This window comes from Rhea americana, unplaced genomic scaffold (genome assembly GCF_003343005.1).
Source record: "Rhea americana isolate MKP2758 unplaced genomic scaffold, rheAme1 scaffold_2, whole genome shotgun sequence".
In the NCBI taxonomy this organism is placed as follows: Eukaryota; Metazoa; Chordata; class Aves; order Rheiformes; family Rheidae; genus Rhea; species Rhea americana.
Genome location: NW_028186149.1, coordinates 11,753,321 through 11,772,337, shown reverse-complemented (window position 1 = coordinate 11,772,337; position 19,017 = coordinate 11,753,321). Strand labels below are relative to the sequence as shown.

Sequence of the window (19,017 nt, the reverse complement as noted above, 5' to 3'; positions counted from 1 at the left end):
AAAACTGCCTGAAAGAATGGAAGCATTTTACTTTGCAGTTCAAAAGGCACTTCTGGTCAGCTGAAGGAGATACTGACTGTCACTTTTGAGAAGAAAGAAAAGTTAAATCCATCTTTGATATCAGTAAATGTCACAGAAAGAATTGAGAGGAGAGGTGTGCTCCACAGTTAGATGCAGCTATGTGTTGACAAGTTTATTTTCATCCTCGCTTAGTGGCAAAATGCTAAATATATTCTTCTTTGGTTACATTAAAGCGTGTTTCCTTCCAGCTTTGTCCTTGGGTTGACATGTGTTTGTTTTATTTTTAGCCCTTGAAAACCAGCACAGTAATATTCCTATAGGGTGCAGAGAAAGCATTGGAGTATAGCATAAGAAAATGAAATCAGATGCTTCATATGCAATTTGTGCAGATGAAGAGACAAAGATCTGGATACTGATTGTAAACACAAAAAAGAGGTGGATTGATGGGGCAGAGGGTTATGAGACTTGATGGGGAAATTTCTGCTATATACTTGCTCACAATGGACTTTTCTTGAAAAATATGCAGTAGAGCTATCTTTTGGCATTTTCCTTAATTTTGTGGGTGATTGTAATGTATTTAATACTCACTGAATGTGAATTTTCTGTGAATTTGTTACATTAAGGAAAGCTAAAAACAATACATCTTGTGTGTGTGTTGTGGGGAGGCAGTTCTAAAACACGATAAGAATTATTAGTGGAAGAGACCTGAAAAGTGTGTAATTTCTCCACCCAGGAAAAAAAATTCCAAACCTTTTTATAACACTTTATTTCCTACTTTTTTTTTTCTTTGGGATATAATACTATTTTAACTTTCTGTCTTCATATAAATCTGAAGTCTTTGACTATAAAAATACTGGCAAGCTTTAACAATTAGGCATTAATTTGAATAATATTTTTCTCCGTGTACAGTGAAAAAGAGTGATGTAAGAATGTCACTTATTTTGGTTCATATTGTACTATTTTAAAACTGGAAGCACACACTGAAAAGAATGTTTCTGCTGTATAAGATATGTTCAGTAAGTAAAACAAAGTGTTATTGCATGAAGAGAGAGAAATCCATACAATTTTGTATTGTTGCAAGGTCTTTGCTAGAGTCATGACTCTTGTGGATGCTGCTTTAGGGCAATATCCTGCAAATGAAGAAATAGAAGAAAAATTAGAGACTGCAGAGAGAGATGTGGAGAAGTACAGTGTAGGAGTACTGGTCTCCAGCTCAGTCATAGCCATGTCTGTGGACCCCTTGATCTGGACCCTGATCCACAGACTGACTTCCCAGCTTGACCTCAGTCCTGTCTTGTCTCTGTGGACCTGCCTGGTGGTCACTGGGCTGTGTGTGACCCTGGTTACTGTTGCTGGACCTGATCCTGACATGTGAATTGCCTTCTTGGTTTGACCTTGGACCTGATTCATCACCACCAACTTGCCTAACAATTTGGACTCTTGGTTAAGCTAGGCTACCATCCCTGGGTTGGCCATGCTGGCCTTGCTTGGGTACCATGAGCTGTCCTTGTTGTTGCGCTAGGCTCCCGGCTCCTCCTCATTAAGGGAATAGTTCCTCCCTGAAATGAGCAGGAGACGTTTTTAAAGACAGAGGAAAAGTAAGGAATCTTGGTGTRCAAGATCCCTGGAGGCTGGGTTCCCTGCCAACTTCCAGTAAGAGCTTGTAAAGTCTGAGGTCATTGGGAGCATTCCCAAGGACAAAAGACTGCTCAAAAGGCAGAACTGGAAAGCTGAGTAGCAGTGATCTTACCAAATGGAGAATATTCATCAGAGATGTGTGGAAAGGGAGATGGAGGTTGGTTCATATTAGCACCACGCAAATCTGTGAAGAGCAAAAGCAGTAAGCAAAGACAAGGCTTGAACRAAGCCCTAAACTACACTGAAAACTTTAAAGTAATTTACGTAGCTGCAGTTAGCTTCACAATTAGTGGGCTGCAAAAAGAGTTTATATCTTATGGAACACAGAAGATGATGATGTGTGTGTTTGACTGTTACTAAAAATACATTGTATTTGTACAAAGCATCAAGCTTTGAACAGAATGTAGAGCACTTTACCCAAGAAGGAGTTCTGCACTAAAGTACTTGACTAAACAACTGAGGAAAAATTGAAAGTTATATTCATTTTTTTGGGGAGTATGTGTTGATCTAGTCAGCTGGAAAAAACTGGAAACACATTAATTACTACCAATCAAAATATGATTGAAAGGATTTGTAGATTCATCAACATTAGATAAGCACTTTGGCCCTCAGTGGAGGGGAAGGGAAAAAAAAAGATTGATCTAGAAAGAGAAGGCCAGTTGTATCTGATGTCAAGTAAAGTCATTCCTAAAGTATTTTTTTTCTTTCCAGCATTTRCTCTGTCTAGATTTTGCTGTCAATTCCATGCCCCCACAGGAAACAGTATCACTGTTGGTTGCATTTAAATGATGGGAAATTATAGGAGGAAACTCAAGTCCTTGAGTTTACCACTTTGTYGTTTTGGAAGTTCTGTCTGTCCAGTTATGGCCCCTCTAGATGCCTTAATTGTTGTTTATTTCAAATAGAGCAAGATTTTCATGATGAACAACTTGGATGGTATTCATCTCATCAATACTTATACGTCTACAGTCCAGATATCTACAACTGTCTACACTGACAGTATAGAGGCTGATGGTGAAGGCAGCTCAGATATAATCTGCTGCACTGTAGGAATCTTCATTTATTCAGATGATTCTACCATTATGTCTTTATATTTGAGGAATAAATGCACTTGCAATGTCATCTGTCCAGAAAGGATTATTTCAGGAAATGAGGTAACATTTCTCTTTCCATTGCTTTACTGAAGTTCATTTCATGTTTGGGTTAAAAATTGCATTCCATGGTTTCATTTTTTGCCTCATTGATTGCCTCAATCAAGCCAACCAGGTTTGATTTCAAAAAACTAATCCCATCTGTCCAAAGCCAGAAGAGAATCATAATCCAGTTTTTCGTATCAGTGCATGAACTCTATCTTCCATATTCATTTTATGTACCTTAGTTCTCTGCTACAATTTTACGTTATTGTGGTCTTGACCTCTTAATTCTACATTTGAAGAAATCGTTGTTCTGGTTATAATACCTCATCTCTTTGGTGTAACTCCTTTGCAATCACTGGGTCATTTTCTCTTTTTAGATTTCATTTCACTTTAGCTTATTGTTATGACTAAATCCCACTGACTTTCTTCCCACTGTTCTTGCCATACTCTACGTAAAGTGGGAAAATGTTGTTTTTTTATTGCATWTATCATGTATTTCCATTTTCACTCAAAATACAAAAATAAAATATTTAGAAAGGGTAAGAAAGAGATGTAAAAAATGCTAAGGATAGAAAAATTTGTTTTCAGAGGTGACTCTCCAGGTAGTTTCAGCAGTACAACGCTTACAGGTAAGTGATTTCATTCAGCTAGTTCTACAACAGAGTTATTTTAAACCCTTTTTCATATCAGTGAATGGTCCTGGTATGAATGTTTATTTTGCAGTGCGTAAACTTGTCAGTCAAATCCATGATARATAAATATTTTGCACTCTTACCAGTAGTTTTTATGAGGAAATTGGTAGATCATAGTGCTGCATGCATCTACCAAAGCTTTATTTTTTGCTGTTGCTCTCTWTTGTAGCCTGTTAACTGAAATATATTAACTTTAATTTGACTTAATTTGTGTATACCACATACATTTTGGAGTGAGTTCTTTTTCCAGTGTTCTTGCTCCCTTTTTCTCAGTTTTTATGCTCTTTCTCATATGTTGTTGAGTTCATAGTTTATMTTTCTGTTTGATAAAGAAACTGGATTCAGGAACATCTGTATGAATGTGGTCAAACTTGATGGACTAGCTGGTCAAAGGATGCTTCTGCACAGCAGCATAAGACATTTCATTGTTCTGAGTAGCTGTATATTGCCTGCACAGTAATCCCTGTTTCTGAATGAGGAGGGAATCCTATTTGAACTATGGAACATGAGGCACTGTCGGTAGACCTAAAAGCAATGCTTGATACTTATAGTCTTGGTCAAAAGGGGAGAGAGATTCAGATGCAACTCTGTTTTTAGCTGTAATTGCTACTGTGCCAAAGATTTGATTTAAATGGAGTATAGTTTTGACCTGGATGAAACATGGATTGGCTTTATTAGTGCATGTTTTAATTATRTTCCTGAATTGTGCCATCTCCAGGGCTATTCTGGAACTTACACTCTATTATTTAAAGTACTCAAAAGTCAATAGATATGTCTACATTTACTTCAGTGGGCTTTGGAGGAGATCCTATGATCTCATTTACACTGCAAACTTGAGACCATTTCTGTACTTTGTGTATGTATCTATTCCTTCCAAAAGATGGAACTGTGGAAATTTTCCAGAGGTTTTCCAAAAGTTCTTGTTTTTATGCTCCTTTGATTGCCAGAAGAAAAATTGGGAAGGAGTTTCATATTTGTGAAATAGTAGTCAAGTCCTGGGCCAATAGCCAACTGTGAATCCGAGTTTCTTCTCCATTTGTTTTGTCTGGATTTTCACAGCTCCTCTCCTTCCCTCTCATATGTATTAATACTTTGTATTAAGCACTTACTGAAAGATTTATTCTTCTGGTTAATAGGTGTGTTGAACTGTTCCATACATTTGTATTTAGAAGAGCATTTGTCTGGGTTTGGAGCATTTATAGCTAAACGTTCTTTTTTCCTATCTCTCATCATCAAGTAAATGAATAAAGGATTTGCTCACTGGCAACCAAAATTATTCTGTAAAATGAAAGGTGTAGTATGTTTGAGAGTGAGAAACACAAAAGGATATACACTGTAATTTTCAGCCTCAAATAATATGATGAATACAGAAGTGTGTGGACTATTTCTCAGCAATGTTTTATTTTATGAGAGTTTATTATAACATAATAAATGAATGTAATTCTCTTTAATATTAAAAAGTGAGTAACTTTTCAGCCAGTATGTATTTGCTTGGGTAAGTTCATGCTCTTCAGTTTTGTTAAGAATGTCTCTTAAAAGATTACCCGAAGAATGTATCTTGCATCATACATCTTAAAATAAAGAGAAATCAAATTTCTCTTTATTTCTCAATAAAGAGGAATAAATACCCCTTCTGGCTGAGGATTTGTATTTCAGTGCACTTCTGAAGTCTGGTTCTAGATGAACTYACAAAGACTTTTTAAACAGGGAAAACAAACACTCCAGAGCCAATTGCTTTTAAGTCTTTCTTTTGGGGAGCTGATCATGGGATGGATGAGGACAGCACTGGCTCTGATATTTTTCCAAACATGGAACTGTGCTACGGCTGTGATTAAAGACTTGAAGGGAAATAGGCATGCTTAGGTCAGTTATCGCCTCAGATTTTTTTCCGTTRTTTTAAACTACAGTAAAACCTCCAATGTCATTGTCAGTATATTCTGTAGCTCAGAGACAGCATATGATTAGTCACTAAATAGAACTGTTCAGTACTACAGGGTTGCAGCAGTAATGCTGTTTTGATTCAAGAGGTATGTTACTCTGATCTTCTGAGTATCATCTGGAAATACTTTTTGGTAGAATATTCACATGCTGCTTTGTTCTTAGCAAAAAGTAAAACTAGTGTTTGCAGASTCTAATGTACTTCCTTTTTCTTTCTTGCTTTAGATATTCCACTATTTAGTTTATGGTCAATATTTAAGGCACAGTGTATTTCTAGGCTTTTTGACTGGCAGGAAATACATGCTGTATTTCTCTGTATGGGTGACACATGCACAAAATATTCCTATAACAGGATACTGGAATCACATCTCATTACTCTTTCATTAGGATAGGACTCTATTTAGATCCCCTACAATGGATAAAAATAGCATGACGCAGGGGAATTGGAAGTAATTCAGCCTTTAAAAGGAGTTTTTATAAATTGGGTCAATTCCATCTAGAGAGGCTTCTCTGGAATTGCATTCTTCTGAAATTGTTGATTTTTCTGCTGTTTTTATTTGCAGAACTGTTTTCAAAATTAGTGGTCCCATTAAGTCAGAAATATTAAACTTTGGGGAGAAAAACTTGCTTTTGCTCGGATGTCATGTTTCTGGGCAGCTTTATCAGGTAAACTATGRAGAGTGGTTGCAGTGGCCTTAGTGATAGAGTAGGCCAACTGAAAGATTTTTTTAGCTATCATTTATTCTTTACAGAGTAGAATTATTTGGCAGGGTAATCAAAATACTGGAGGCCAGTAAGCAACSCTATAAAAATGTGCAGATATTGCCAGTGGGGCTGAGCAGATCATTATAATAAAAGAAAGTGTCAGTATAATACRATAAAACAATTCAGTGATGACGACAGAGCACCTTTTCTTTGTACTTCTGCTGCCAAGAGAACTTTGGATGTTTCTCATGAGCGCACCTGGTAGCTTATCCACGTTCTGAGTTTTGCTTAGCATTTTCAAATCAGGTGCTGAAACTGGAGGCTAATGTCAGTCAGTATAGATTTCAGGCTGCTGTACCATCCTTTCTGCTAAACTAGAACACATTCTACTGTGGCAGCATGTGAATTTGGATGATGTAATTCCCTGCTAGAGTCTTTGTGAGCAGTGTTTGATGGTTGCGAGCGGTTTTTGATGGTTGCAGTCTGTATTYAGAAATGCTGAAGTAGATCTGTTAAGTGTAGGCCAGGAAAATACCAGATGTAGGGGGAGAGATAATGTGGTTGGGGTGTGGTTCTTACAACACGTGAATGTCTGTAGAACTGGCATTAACCATATTTGTGTTGCTTGGAACTTGAAGCCATTCTCACATGGAGCTAATGCCATCAAGTTAAAGCAAGGAAGGGAGAGTTACATGCTTGAAGGGGAGCCTTCTAATGACATTCTTTATTCACAATCATTAATACATCTCCCCACAGGGGCAATTTATAATATAAGGAGTCATTGCAATTGTAGCAGTATCATTAAAGGGTTTAGTGTTTTTTTTTTCCTATTACACTATGTAAAGACAAATATTCTGATTCATGTAAAATGTTAAGATATCTTACCTTGTAGATGCTTATGTAATGCTGTTGCTAGAGAAATTAATCTATTGAGAAGGATAGAAACAGTAAGAAATAGTTAATTTCAGTGATGATTAGTGTGTGTTGGACATAATCAAAAGCACCTAGTAATACAGATTGGTCTATTTTGGCATGCTATAGTGAAGAGCAGGTGGGGTGCACTGCAAAAATAAAAGCCAAACAGAGATGTTTGCACAAGTGCCATGGCTCTGTTCCTCTTCTAACTCTCTCTACCCTTTCCCCCATCAAAAACACATTTTCAATGCCTGATGTTAATGTTACTGTTACTCAAGTATTACAATTATTTTTGCACATTATTATTACAGAGTTCTGTTTCTTTCATTAGCCACAAAGAGCATTAGCCCTTAATGGTTGGCAGTCCAATAGTTGACAGTTTCTTATACTTATGTTCCCTAATGTCCTTTAAAGGGAACATTTCATGTAGAGTGGTAGGGTAGGTGTCAGTCAGCTGTCCTTTGCAGACCAGATGTGGCCAATGTGCTCTAGTCTAGGATATGAATTGCTGAAAATGCTTACAGCACTCTGATACTATTCTAAACAGAGGTAGAAGAGTTGGTGATATTACCAAGTAGGTAGTTACAATAGAGATGTTATTTCATTCAGCAGTATTCAGTGGACCTTATTGTGACCATGGGCTAAGGAACACTGTTTTAGATTTAGTAAAATGCTCTATTTCAAAGTTAGGAAAATCCTAACCTGCTAGCAGTTTTTTAGTGTTACCAACACTTACTGAAGTGGTGAGCAGTAGTATGACAACTATGCGTTGTCCATGCTTTGTGCTGACAGAGTTCAAGAAAGTGATTATGAAAGGTGTTATTTTTTAGTAGCAAATGATGCAGAGCTATATTTTCTGAAATTCAGATTTTACACTGTAAAAACATGGTTGCTCTTTGGTATATTTGAGCTATTTTGCCAATGAATGCTAAGTGAAGTTGGTGTTTATCAAAAATTCCTTGCATTTTCCTTATAAATTATTGATTTGTTATCATCATACACTAACTGATAAGGCAAGTGAAAGTGTGTTTCCTGTATCTTACTGAACAAGAAGTAGGTACAAACATTGACCTTTTTATTGCAGTTCTAGTTCTAGCTTGATTTTTTTTTTWATTGACCTTCTCCTTTCAATATTCAGAATATAAATATGAAGCTCTATACTAATTTTGCTAACAGCCTGAAATATGTTATCACTTTCCTCAAGGCTTTTGGAAGGGTGAGAACAAACTAACAGTCACATTGTGTACTCTGCTACGAAACACACTTTGGAGGTCTTGGTGGTCCTTTTTTTTTTTTTTTTTTTTTTTTTTTTTTTTTTNTCCTCAACTTTGAAAGCTTTGAAATTAATTTAAATTTGGATAAGAGTTGGAAGATCCCTTTTGGAAAATGAACAGGAGAGCAAAAAGAAGCAACGTTCCTCCACTGCAGCACTGAAAAGATGAAACAAAATGCTTTTATGCCCAATTGTGATCTTTAAATTGTGAGTAAGGAACAAATATTTTGTGTGAAACTCTACCTTGTGAGATTTCAGCCATGTCAGAGTTTCTAATAAATTTCCTATTTTTCCGATCAAGGATCTATACTTAGAGTCACAAAATATCTATGAAATATTAAACAAGTGTAGAAACCTAATGCAGAACTATTAGGTGCAAAGTTGGGCAATAYCAAAGGCAAGTCTTTCATGAAACTCACACTGTACATGTCTGGGTGTTCTACATAGACATGTCTAACTGATGTAATAACCAAATGTAGTGACATGGGTAACTGAATGATGTAACTGGCAGTAGAAAGTAACCTTCTCTCTAAAGATAATGCATCTTTATTTCTCTAGCAAAAGATAATTTTGTAACTGTGACACAAACTCTGTTTTATATAATATTTTGAAAGTAGGCTGGAAGGGTCTAGCCTACCCTCGACTATCCAGTATAACTTATGCTTTCAGTATTACGAAATAGGTGCTGTGCTGTTATATTTGTTATACCAGCTATGCTGCAAAAAAGCTAAGACTGATTTTAGAGCCCTTGATGAATCTGATCTCAAAAGTGAAATGGCAGTTGTAAGGTTATGCTCCTGTTCATGTARCAGTGACACATGGATTCAGAGGTAGAGTGCTCTCGCCATACTTATAATGCTTAGTAGTTTAAACAAATTTTGTAGAACTTTGAAAGTGCTGACCACTTTGATAAAATATTTGAGAGGGATCAGATTGAGAGAATTGTCTTACAGTACTGCATGTCATTCAAAAAAATTTAAGTTGTCATGCCGTTTTTATTCTTGTATAGCTTATAGCTGTCTATTTAGCAACTCAAACATCTGAAAACTGTACATTAACTTTATCTGAAAGAGCTGCTGAATAAACATCTCATTTCATTTATTGAAAACAAATGCTGCTGAAGTTAATAGATTTCCTTCAACTTCAAAATGTTTTGAACCAAGCTCTAATGTTTATTCATTTTAAGCTATTTGACAGATAGCCTTTTAAAAACGAATTTATCATTTTGATGACACGTTGAGCCTCAAAATGAGAATTGCTTTTTGCATGCAGAATTCTATGTAGGAATGAGAATTTCCCACTGAGTTGTTCTTTTAGCATGTTAAAACCAAACTGCTCAGCTATGCTAGGATGTAGTAGGAACCTTTAAGTTCAGCATACGTTTTGTTGAGACACATACTAAAATCATGAAAGGATATGATGCTTTTAATTCTGTAGTTCAGTACCTGCAAATTGTTGCCTTGCTATTTGATGATAGTAGTAAAAATTTTTCTCTATTATCATTTGTTAATGTAATAATCTCATTTTGAATCTGCATTTTATAGTTCAATTCCAGTTCAAGAGTAGATTATAGTTTTGTGTAATTGAGCAAGATCTCACGTGGCATCTTTAAAAATAAGTTAGATTTTTTTCTTAATTGGGGGAATTTTTCTTTATCTCAAGAATTAAATAGGCAAAGAACAGACTTTGTATGTATTTCAGATGTATCACTATTATTTATTACTTTGAGAAGTTCTGATTAGTGCTTACTTGTTGGTTGAAAATATGGTATCTCTGTAATAAATAGCAAACTACTAGAGTGGATCCTGGACCTTGTCCCCTGAGATCTAAAGGAAGCACAAAATTTATTATTTAGGTCAGACCGTAAAAAAAAAAAAGATGTTTTGCTGGGTCTGTGCTCTGAAGACTATTTTCACTTTGTTGCTTTTTGATATTTCTGTGAAATTTTCCAACTAATTGTAGGCTGGGGGTGCAGCACTGTGCTGTTGCCCTTCATCCTTATGGTCATGTGCCAAGTTATATAACTATATCTAAAGTCTGTCTCCATTTCAGAGTGAAAGCTTCTTATGTCAGGAGCTGTGTGGATTCCTTCCTAGCTACTGAGCATTTACAGACACTTTGACAGACTGAGTAAATTACGCTAATGGACTTGGATGAAAGCAGTCTGCTAGCTTGAATATCTATACTAAAATATTCCACTGTTGGTGAGTGATTACTTGTCTGTATGCAAGGAATCCTGGTAATTCAAATACAACTGACAATCCAATTTCACTGTAGATATGGAAACAGTCTAAAATAGAAAGAAATTTAAAAGCTAATAGTCTTTCAGAGATATTGTCATATGTGCCACRACTCTGAAGTCGTTTTCAATATATGTATAGCCTGTGTAGTTTTTCACACTGTACTGTATTGTCAAATGATAGCTAAAAAGAAAGGGTTCACATTAAAAACATGACCTTGATTGATAGAGTATTATCTCTGCTTTAGACCTTGGAGTGTTTTGGTAAAGGATAATTTTATTAATTATTAATTATTCTAAATTATTATTATATTATAGATATATTATTATATCTATAATATAATAATATTATATAATATTATTATATATATAATATATATAATAATATATATAATATATTATTATATATAATATAATAATATTATATATATATAATAATATATCTATATTATAGGTATATTATTATATATCTAATCATTATTAATTTTCTAAATCTATTTTAAGTATACATATGCGAACTAGTCTCTTTTTGTTAGAGTGCATAGTTGTAGTTCTGTAGTTAATGGTTTGATTCATCTTTTGTTGAAGAATCTCATTGGCCTGATTCTTTGGAATATATTCACAAGTTGCATTGTTTTATTTTAAGTTTTAATTTGACTACCCTCTCTATTTTGATGCTTTTACTGGGATGCTTACCCTTGTAGCAGAGGAAGGGCTTGATGGCACGTATGTTTCTATTTAGAGATAAAAATAATAATTTCAGCTCCACACTGCATAAGGACTTAATAGTGAAGGATCATGAAAGGCAGAAGTCAGTTGCAAGCAATATAGAATAAAGTAAGAAAGAAATGGAAGGGTGATTTGTGTAAAAATATTTTCATATAATTTAGACCAGAGAATTTTTTTCAAGTGGTTTTAGAACTTCATGATGCACTTTATTTTTGTGATAGCAAAAAATGGTATTTTTTACTACAATGTTATAATTTTTTATCATAGTTTTGTGTATAGGATATGTTTAGAAATTGGTGTCTTAGCATAGAAGCTTCTTTCTCTATGATCATGACCACTTTTTTTTACTTTAGAAGACCATAGAATAATATATCAGTGACAGCAAAATGGGGAGAGCAAAAATGTAAATTCTACGAATTCCAGTATTTTTACTGACAGACAATTTGCATACTTCGATGCTCCTCCAAATACCATAACTCTTCCTTTATGAACAGTAAAAGAAAAGTGGAAACTGGACTGAGATCTCCTACTTTGTTAGAGTTTTGTATTATTTTGAACTTACTATTCTTTGAACTTATTATTGAATTATTTTGATCAAGAGCTGATCTAGCTGCTTAGCACAAATGATTTTCTTTACTCCTCTAAGTCATTGAGTTCCTAAGTAGAATTCAGTTAAAAATTTTATTGACATTTTGGATGCAACATTTTCCTACATTTAAACAGGAGAAATGACTATTTTTTTTTTCCTTTGGAAAACTATCTGTGTGAAAATCTTACATAGTATGTTTTGCAATGGCTCTTCCAGACTGCCATAAACTAATAAAATTAGAAAACCACACACTAGCATGTGCAGAGGTAGCAGATTATATTAGACCCAAAAAACCTGAAAGCAGAAAGTGTACCTGCATGGTTACGCAGTAACTTCTTTACCACACAGAAATGATGTTGACTAAGTGGAAGAGAGTATAGCAGAGGTGCCCAGTCTTTTTTGCCTGAATGGACGATACAGCTTATTAGGTAGCCACTGAAAGGCTGACAGTAATACCAGTCCTCATTATCACCTTGCACTTCAAGTGCTTCCAATACATGGTACTAGCTTCTCTAGGGGAAATAAAAATTGAACCTGAATAAGCATGCTATCTGTGGAACGTTTCTGGGCTCTGCWGGTGGATATTGTAACAATTTATTGCAATACTGCCTTTGATTTATGTTTGGTTCTTATTTTCTGGGGAAGTCTGGATGTGAGGGAATATGTATTTTGTATTGTTTAATGACTGGGACAAGTGACCTGTCATAACAGGCCACAACCTGATGCAAGTAATAATTAGCTGACGGGCAGAGTAGTGCTACAAAGGTGTACTTAGGTCTCCTGTGGCAACAAGAAGTAGCAACAGCTCTAAGCAGAACTTCTTAGAACTGGTAAGATAGTTGACAAAGAACTGGTTCAAAATCATAAATTGCTTTATTTAATTTTTTTTTCGAAGATCTATTTTCTGTTTTGAAGGAGTGTCTCTTCAGTGTTTCCTTTTTAGCATGAATTGTACAAAATATGCACCAATAGGTGAAAATTTCTTCTTAACATCAGATCCAGCTGTTCTTGCCACCATCCCCTGCCTTTAACTCAGATGCCCTTGCAGCCTCCAGCACGCTTTGGTACTACTTTTGCCCGGYTGCTTTTGCTGTACCTTGCTCAGCTTATTCCTTTAGATGGACACAAGCATCTACCTCTGTACCTGTCTGTGTACAACGATGTTCCCTCTCCAGGAAGACTACCCTACCTGTATTTTTTTTTCTTCTGCGTGAAAAGAGGCATTGTGTCCAGTGTAACTCTCCTGCTGGTGCGCTCTCGCTTTTGCCAGGTGACTGTATGATAACATCTCGTCTTTCATTCTCCCTAGAACACTTCTACTCAAAGAGCTTATTTGTATAAAACTGTGTTAGTCTAAATAGACACACTCTTTTCTCCTTCATAAACATCTCTTCATTTATAGATTAACCATTTTCTTTCTACTGTCCTTGATTCAATACAGATGAGCAACAAACCTGAACTAAATTGTGTGTATCCTGATTTCAGGAGGGAAATGGTATACAGTAAAAATCACAATCATTTTTTGACTCTGTGTGTTCAGARATTCCTGATAGCAGATTTGCCAAGGTTAAGCAAGCTCTGTCGCTCCCAGTTTGGAAATACAGTATTTTCATCTGTGCTATTTGAAGCCTTCCCTTAAAAACAGGTCTACCGAGTAGATTACTAGAGGGAGTAGTCTCGATGCTGTTGTAGCCAAGCACAGGTAACAGAGGTAATAATCTGAGATGATTCCTGCTGCAGAGAAGTTGAAAAGAGGAAATACACACGGAGGCTGATGGCTGCCAGGGTTTATAGAACTGCACTGTGGTGTCGCGGTGCCCTGTCTGTATGCAGCCATCTCCTTCCAGCTGCATCTCCCTCTGCACCCCTGCAAGAGTTCGTCTTTTACCCTCCGCAGAGATGCACTCCTATCTCCCGCAGGGGATCTGCTCTCCCAGTTAGAGAACTGCTGACCTAAACTCTAGGCTGAGAAACAGTTGCAGATTTACTGCAAGGACTGATCCTATGAAACATCTTCATTGGTAAAATCTTCCCATGCATTTCCATRGCTCTCTAGTCCATCCAAATATCGTAATATATTATCTTTACTGCTGATAGTCTGCCTGTCTGAAGGATCATTAACTGATCCAAAGTCATGGACATTTTACATGTTGAGGAAAAACTGCAAGTCAGCAGCATAGTGTGGTTTTGAGGTGTGTGATCCAACTTGAAAATACAATGCATTGACTAATTTCTGGCAGATATTTTTCTACAAGCTGAATGAAAGCTCTGAGCTGCTTGGTTTTACTACCATTTTGTAGCATGTAAATCATGATGTATTAGTAAAGACTGTCATTTCTCATAAGGAAGCATTAATCTCACTGACATTTTTCCASATTGGTTAAAAGCTTTTAGCCAGCACAGCTAAAGAACAACTGCTAGGAATTTGGATATGTGCATACGAATCCTTAATTGGCCAACAGAAGTATTTAAGTATTATTTCCAGAAGCTAAACATGTCTTATATGTGGGTGATACTCTTAGCTTGAGAAACAGGTAAGATGCACTGTTCACTGAGACAYTGTGTCCAGTATTGCTTTTCCTTAATAGTGCTTTTTTTTAGGAGGGTGAATGCTTTACTTTCATATCTTTGTGTCTAATTTTAGTAGTGCAGAGGACAGTAGGATTTTCAGGCCACCTTCTCAAAGGGTGACATCCAGAGAATTCAAACTTCAGAATGATYGCCCAGTTTTAGTTTGGTTTGGGGGATATTCTCTGGGAGTTCTGATACAGCAAAATGTTGTAAATAGGTTAAATAGGTGAAGGTGAGAGTTACTATTATTGTGTCAAATGTATCTATGTATAGAAAAAATCTCCTATTACTCCCTAAATAAATACACGGGATTGTGTTTCAGTGTGTATTTGTGTTACTCCGTTGAGTGGATGTGAGGAGAGTTGCTTTGTTTTAGTTCAAAGCAGAATTTGTACATTAACTACAGTCATAAAAGAATCACAATCTGTTATTTTTATCCTTTTGCCTTATTTGACTTAAGGAAAAGTATGACCTTGTCCAGAATATGAGTAAAATATACTGTAATTTTTTCTCTCTCACAAGCACTCACATATATATGCACACACGATTTACAACTAGTGTTTTGGTAATTTTGCTAATTTGCATCTTGTTCAATCTTGTGACAAGCTGATTTTAGAYCAGAGGTCATGCTATCACATGCAATTTACTTTGAGGAAAGAACTGTCTTACATATGACTAAAAACTGAAATGACAAATCAGAGGCTTTATATTGTTTAAATGTACTTTATTGTAGTTTTTACAGTAATTTAATGGTATATTTGTATATTTGATATCCAGGATTTAAAATCCACATGCTAATTCAACTTTAGAACTCTGTATTTTGTCATCATGCTTATTGTAGACTGAAGACAACTACAGCAAAAAAAAAAAAAAAAAAAAAAACGTGCTGTATAAGTTTTTAAAATAATTTTTGTAAACACCATGAACAATAATGTAAACTAACTTAAAGCTGATGTAAAGAACTTTAGCCACACTTACAATAACAGAAAAGAAGTCAAAGCATTTTAAAATCTAAGTGACTTATACCGCATATAAGTTTCATAAGAAAAATCCTAGGTTAGTTTGAGGCAGCCTACCAAAAATTACCTTTTTTTTTTTTTTTTYTCCCTGCAAGCTTGTTAATAACAGAATGCTGCATGTCTGAATCCAATCTAGTGTTATATTTAGAACAGTGTTTTATTCCTGAGGGTTTCTTTAATCTTTTAGCCAGTTGTTCTTACRAGGTTAAGTGGGATTTTAAAAACATTTTAGCATGTGGGATTTYGCATCTTCATTATATTTCTATACAGGAAAAAAAAGTTGGAATTTTGTACCAGTAATATGGGCATGAAAAATAACATTTTATGTGAATACTTGCTTTAAAAGCTGACAATTCTAGATACTTGACAGCCTAATACATCTTTGAAATTATGTCAGTGGTGTCATGAAGTGATTATTGGAAAATCAATTAAAAAACCCTCCAAAAATGAAAAAGTGAAAAAATGATCATTAAGGTAATTTCAATTGTTTCCCTTTTGATACCTTAGAATGTATAGTATGCATGCATGTATGATTTTAAATTTTTATTTATGATTTAAAGTTACCATAAATTCAATGAGATTTTTGGAGAAAGTTTGAGACAGTGATCTAATTCAATGTTAGATCTTTTCATCTCCAAATCTCCCAMATGCAAATTAAAATAAGAAAGTGAGATAATATATTCTTATTCTGAAAATGCGTACTGCAAAGTGATTTTTCCTGGAAACAACACGATTGAATTGTAACAAAGTTTCATATTTTCAATAACTTGATTAATCCTTTAAAAGAAGCATGACTTTTAATTTGCTAATAAAAATAGTTTCATGTTTGCTTTTCTGCTGTTTAAATTTCTTCATAATCTCTCTGTAACAGTCTCTCTCTTATTTTTAATGCTGATATTTGTCTATTTCAGAATTAATATTTGCTACAACCAGAGATTAAAATGGTATGACTAGACCTTTAAATAATTTGGCTTCGATAGCCCCATCGTTTTCTGAGAACTTGGAACGGAATTTGGACTCTGCTTCCGTACCTTCCTAGATTATAATGCCATCCTTGCCTAATGAGGGAGGTATGAGAGTTATGTATTTTTAATATATCCTATTAATTATTTGAGTATACTTGTACCTCTAAATGTTTTTAACAGATTAGCTCAGATGTTGCTTTGTATTGTGGTGCTTTTTGTTCATTAGTATACATTATTTGAGGAATAATCATGTTGATTGTTACAACATTATATTTCAAAGATAACCATGGAACCAGTCGTCTGACTTTGAGTTCAGAACAACCTTAYCAAAGCACAATTAAAAGAAAAGTCAGAAAGAAGAAGAAGAATGGAGTCATCACCGCAAATGTTGCGGGCACAAAATATGAAATTGGTAGGAAACTACATATTTTGGTTTTTATCATAATAGCCATTGACGTGAATGAATTACTAATTAATGGGRTGAATTAATGGATTCTGCAACAAGCTGACAGTGAGTCATTTCCAAAGGATTTTCTTTTCTAAGAAGCCTTTGTTCTTTTTTGTAACATTTAGTTGATAGTTTTGCACACTGTGCATCTATTACTATCCATTTGTTACTCAAGAAAGGGCCTTGAAATGCAAAAACTGAATCAAAGAAGCTTAAAAAAAAAAGTCTTAAGGGTTGCATATGTGTTGAGGAATATACCTAAAGATTTAGAAGATGAAAAATTTAAGTTAAATGTTAACTATAGGGATCCCTTATAGAGATTTTTCTTGATAAAATCTACTTGTGTTTTTATGTTGATGCTTAGGGCTACTATCACACTAAATTTGTAGTTTGTCTTTCTGTTGTAGAATAAGAAGCATACAAAACTAGAATAATATAATTTGGCTTCAGCGTTTTAAATAGCAGGCTTGTTGGAACAACATTATAATTCAAGCTTTTGGTGGAATATGGGAAGAGAATTTGGGAGGTGGGATCATTGCTGACTCTTGTTTAACAGTACACAATGACACTGAATATATGTTTCTATGTTTCTATTCAGCCTGTAATTTGCATGATGAGTTTGTTCTGATAAACCAACAACAACGAAAAAAGCCACCGCCAACTGTCTCAGTGTTAATGCTTTTCCTTCTCACTGGAACACTTATTCATGCCTGAAGAATAACACTTCCTTCAGCCTTATCTCCTCCTTCCAACTCTGGAAATGGTTCAAGGATTTTTTCAGAGAAGTCAGAGCTAAGAATTATTTGTGAGACTTGCAATGGCATCTGTTCTGTATGGATTGATTAGATGGGAAGCAGTTCTAGGATTTCTCTCTGGCTCAAGTTTTGAACCAGAAGTAGTGACAAATTTTCAAACTCTAAACATAGTATACTGAAATGGACYTTACTGACTTTACCAGGTGGGGAATATGTGAAAAGCCAGAGATACGGCCTCTCTGCGGAAAGGTATCAAACAAATTCACTATGCAAATAGCAGAGGGGATAGTTTAAGGTAGAARAATAAATACTAGTTTTGTGAGTTCTTCAGAAAAGTCTTTTCTCCTTGAGCAGTGCCTCAACTTYTTCCAAACTTTTCTATTTCTTTTTCCGATTCTTCTCTTTTTGATGTTCACATAATGCGTGCACTTGCTCTTGCAACTACYGTACCTTAACTTGAGAAGCTGCCTTGTTTCCTGTCTGTAGTGAAACTTATATTCACCACATTTTTAAAATTAACATCTATGATAGCTAAGATTAAATTGTAAAGCCATTGAGGTGCAARTGGACTTTGACTAAATCATTGTGGAATGCCTAGATTCTCTTTACAGTTCATGTAAGTGGTTGCTCTGTGCTTCYAGCCTCAGTAAAAGGTCCTATAGTGACAGATCTGCAATAAGCCGATGGAAATACTACAAGAATAACAACTYTTTTACTAATGCTATTTTCTGGCAAAGGCTTGAATATTGAAAATGTTCAAAATATATTCAWTTTTTTTAAAAAAAATAATAATTAAATATCTTTTAAATATTTGGAATATTTCTAAACTATATAATTTCTTTGTAGTACGTGTAGTAATACGAGAAATGGGATTTGTGAAAACAGCTGATGAGGATGAAACAGCAAATCTTATTTGGAGTGATTGTGCTGTGCAACAAGAAAAGATTGCTGAGCTTCGGAACTACCAGGTAGAGTGGGAGATAGCATTCTGAATAGTCAGTAAACTGTTTCATGCTGAAACATATGTCAGTCTTGGTCAGTTACATCTGTGTGGAAAGAAAGCACAAAACAAAGCAAAAACAACCGGACTGCAACAAAGCCAACTACATGTTTTTAAATCCTATTTTCTTTTCCAGAGTTATTTGTTCATACTATTTGGAATCCGGTGTTTAAATATTTGAGGCTGTTCTCTTATGCTTTTGTCTGCTAGTTGGGTGTTGTGAATGCTCAGAGTTTGAAAGAAGATGCAAAATATCATTTTATAAGCTGCTCGTAAACTTTTAAGCAGTGAGTTAAGCAAAGCCTCTCTCCCTAGTCTTTGTGAATAAATAATTCCTTTTTTATCATTACTTTTTGACAGCATTCTTTGTTCCTAAATAACTTT

The 19,017-nt window shown here is 35.0% G+C and overlaps 1 protein-coding gene across 3 annotated transcripts in view; it reads left to right on the top strand.

The window, feature by feature from the left end:
- The first annotated feature begins 2,493 nt into the window (after positions 1-2,493).
- The window catches only part of TTLL7 (tubulin tyrosine ligase like 7), a 69,729-nt gene continuing 53,205 nt past the window's right edge, over positions 2,494-19,017 (top strand). The window contains exons 1-5 of one of the 3 annotated variants that reach the window (XM_085303486.1): positions 14,288-14,409; positions 15,812-15,939; positions 16,377-16,535; positions 16,711-16,842; positions 18,480-18,601. In XM_085303486.1, coding sequence (XP_085159612.1) covers positions 16,511-16,535; positions 16,711-16,842; positions 18,480-18,601 — 279 coding nt within the window. In that variant the 5' untranslated portion in view covers positions 14,288-14,409; positions 15,812-15,939; positions 16,377-16,510. Of the gene's footprint in view, positions 2,814-10,501; positions 10,523-14,287; positions 14,410-15,811; positions 15,940-16,376; positions 16,536-16,710; positions 16,843-18,479; positions 18,602-19,017 lie in introns of those variants that run through there. The other 2 variants (XM_085303487.1, XM_085303488.1) reach the window with 2 other exon arrangements.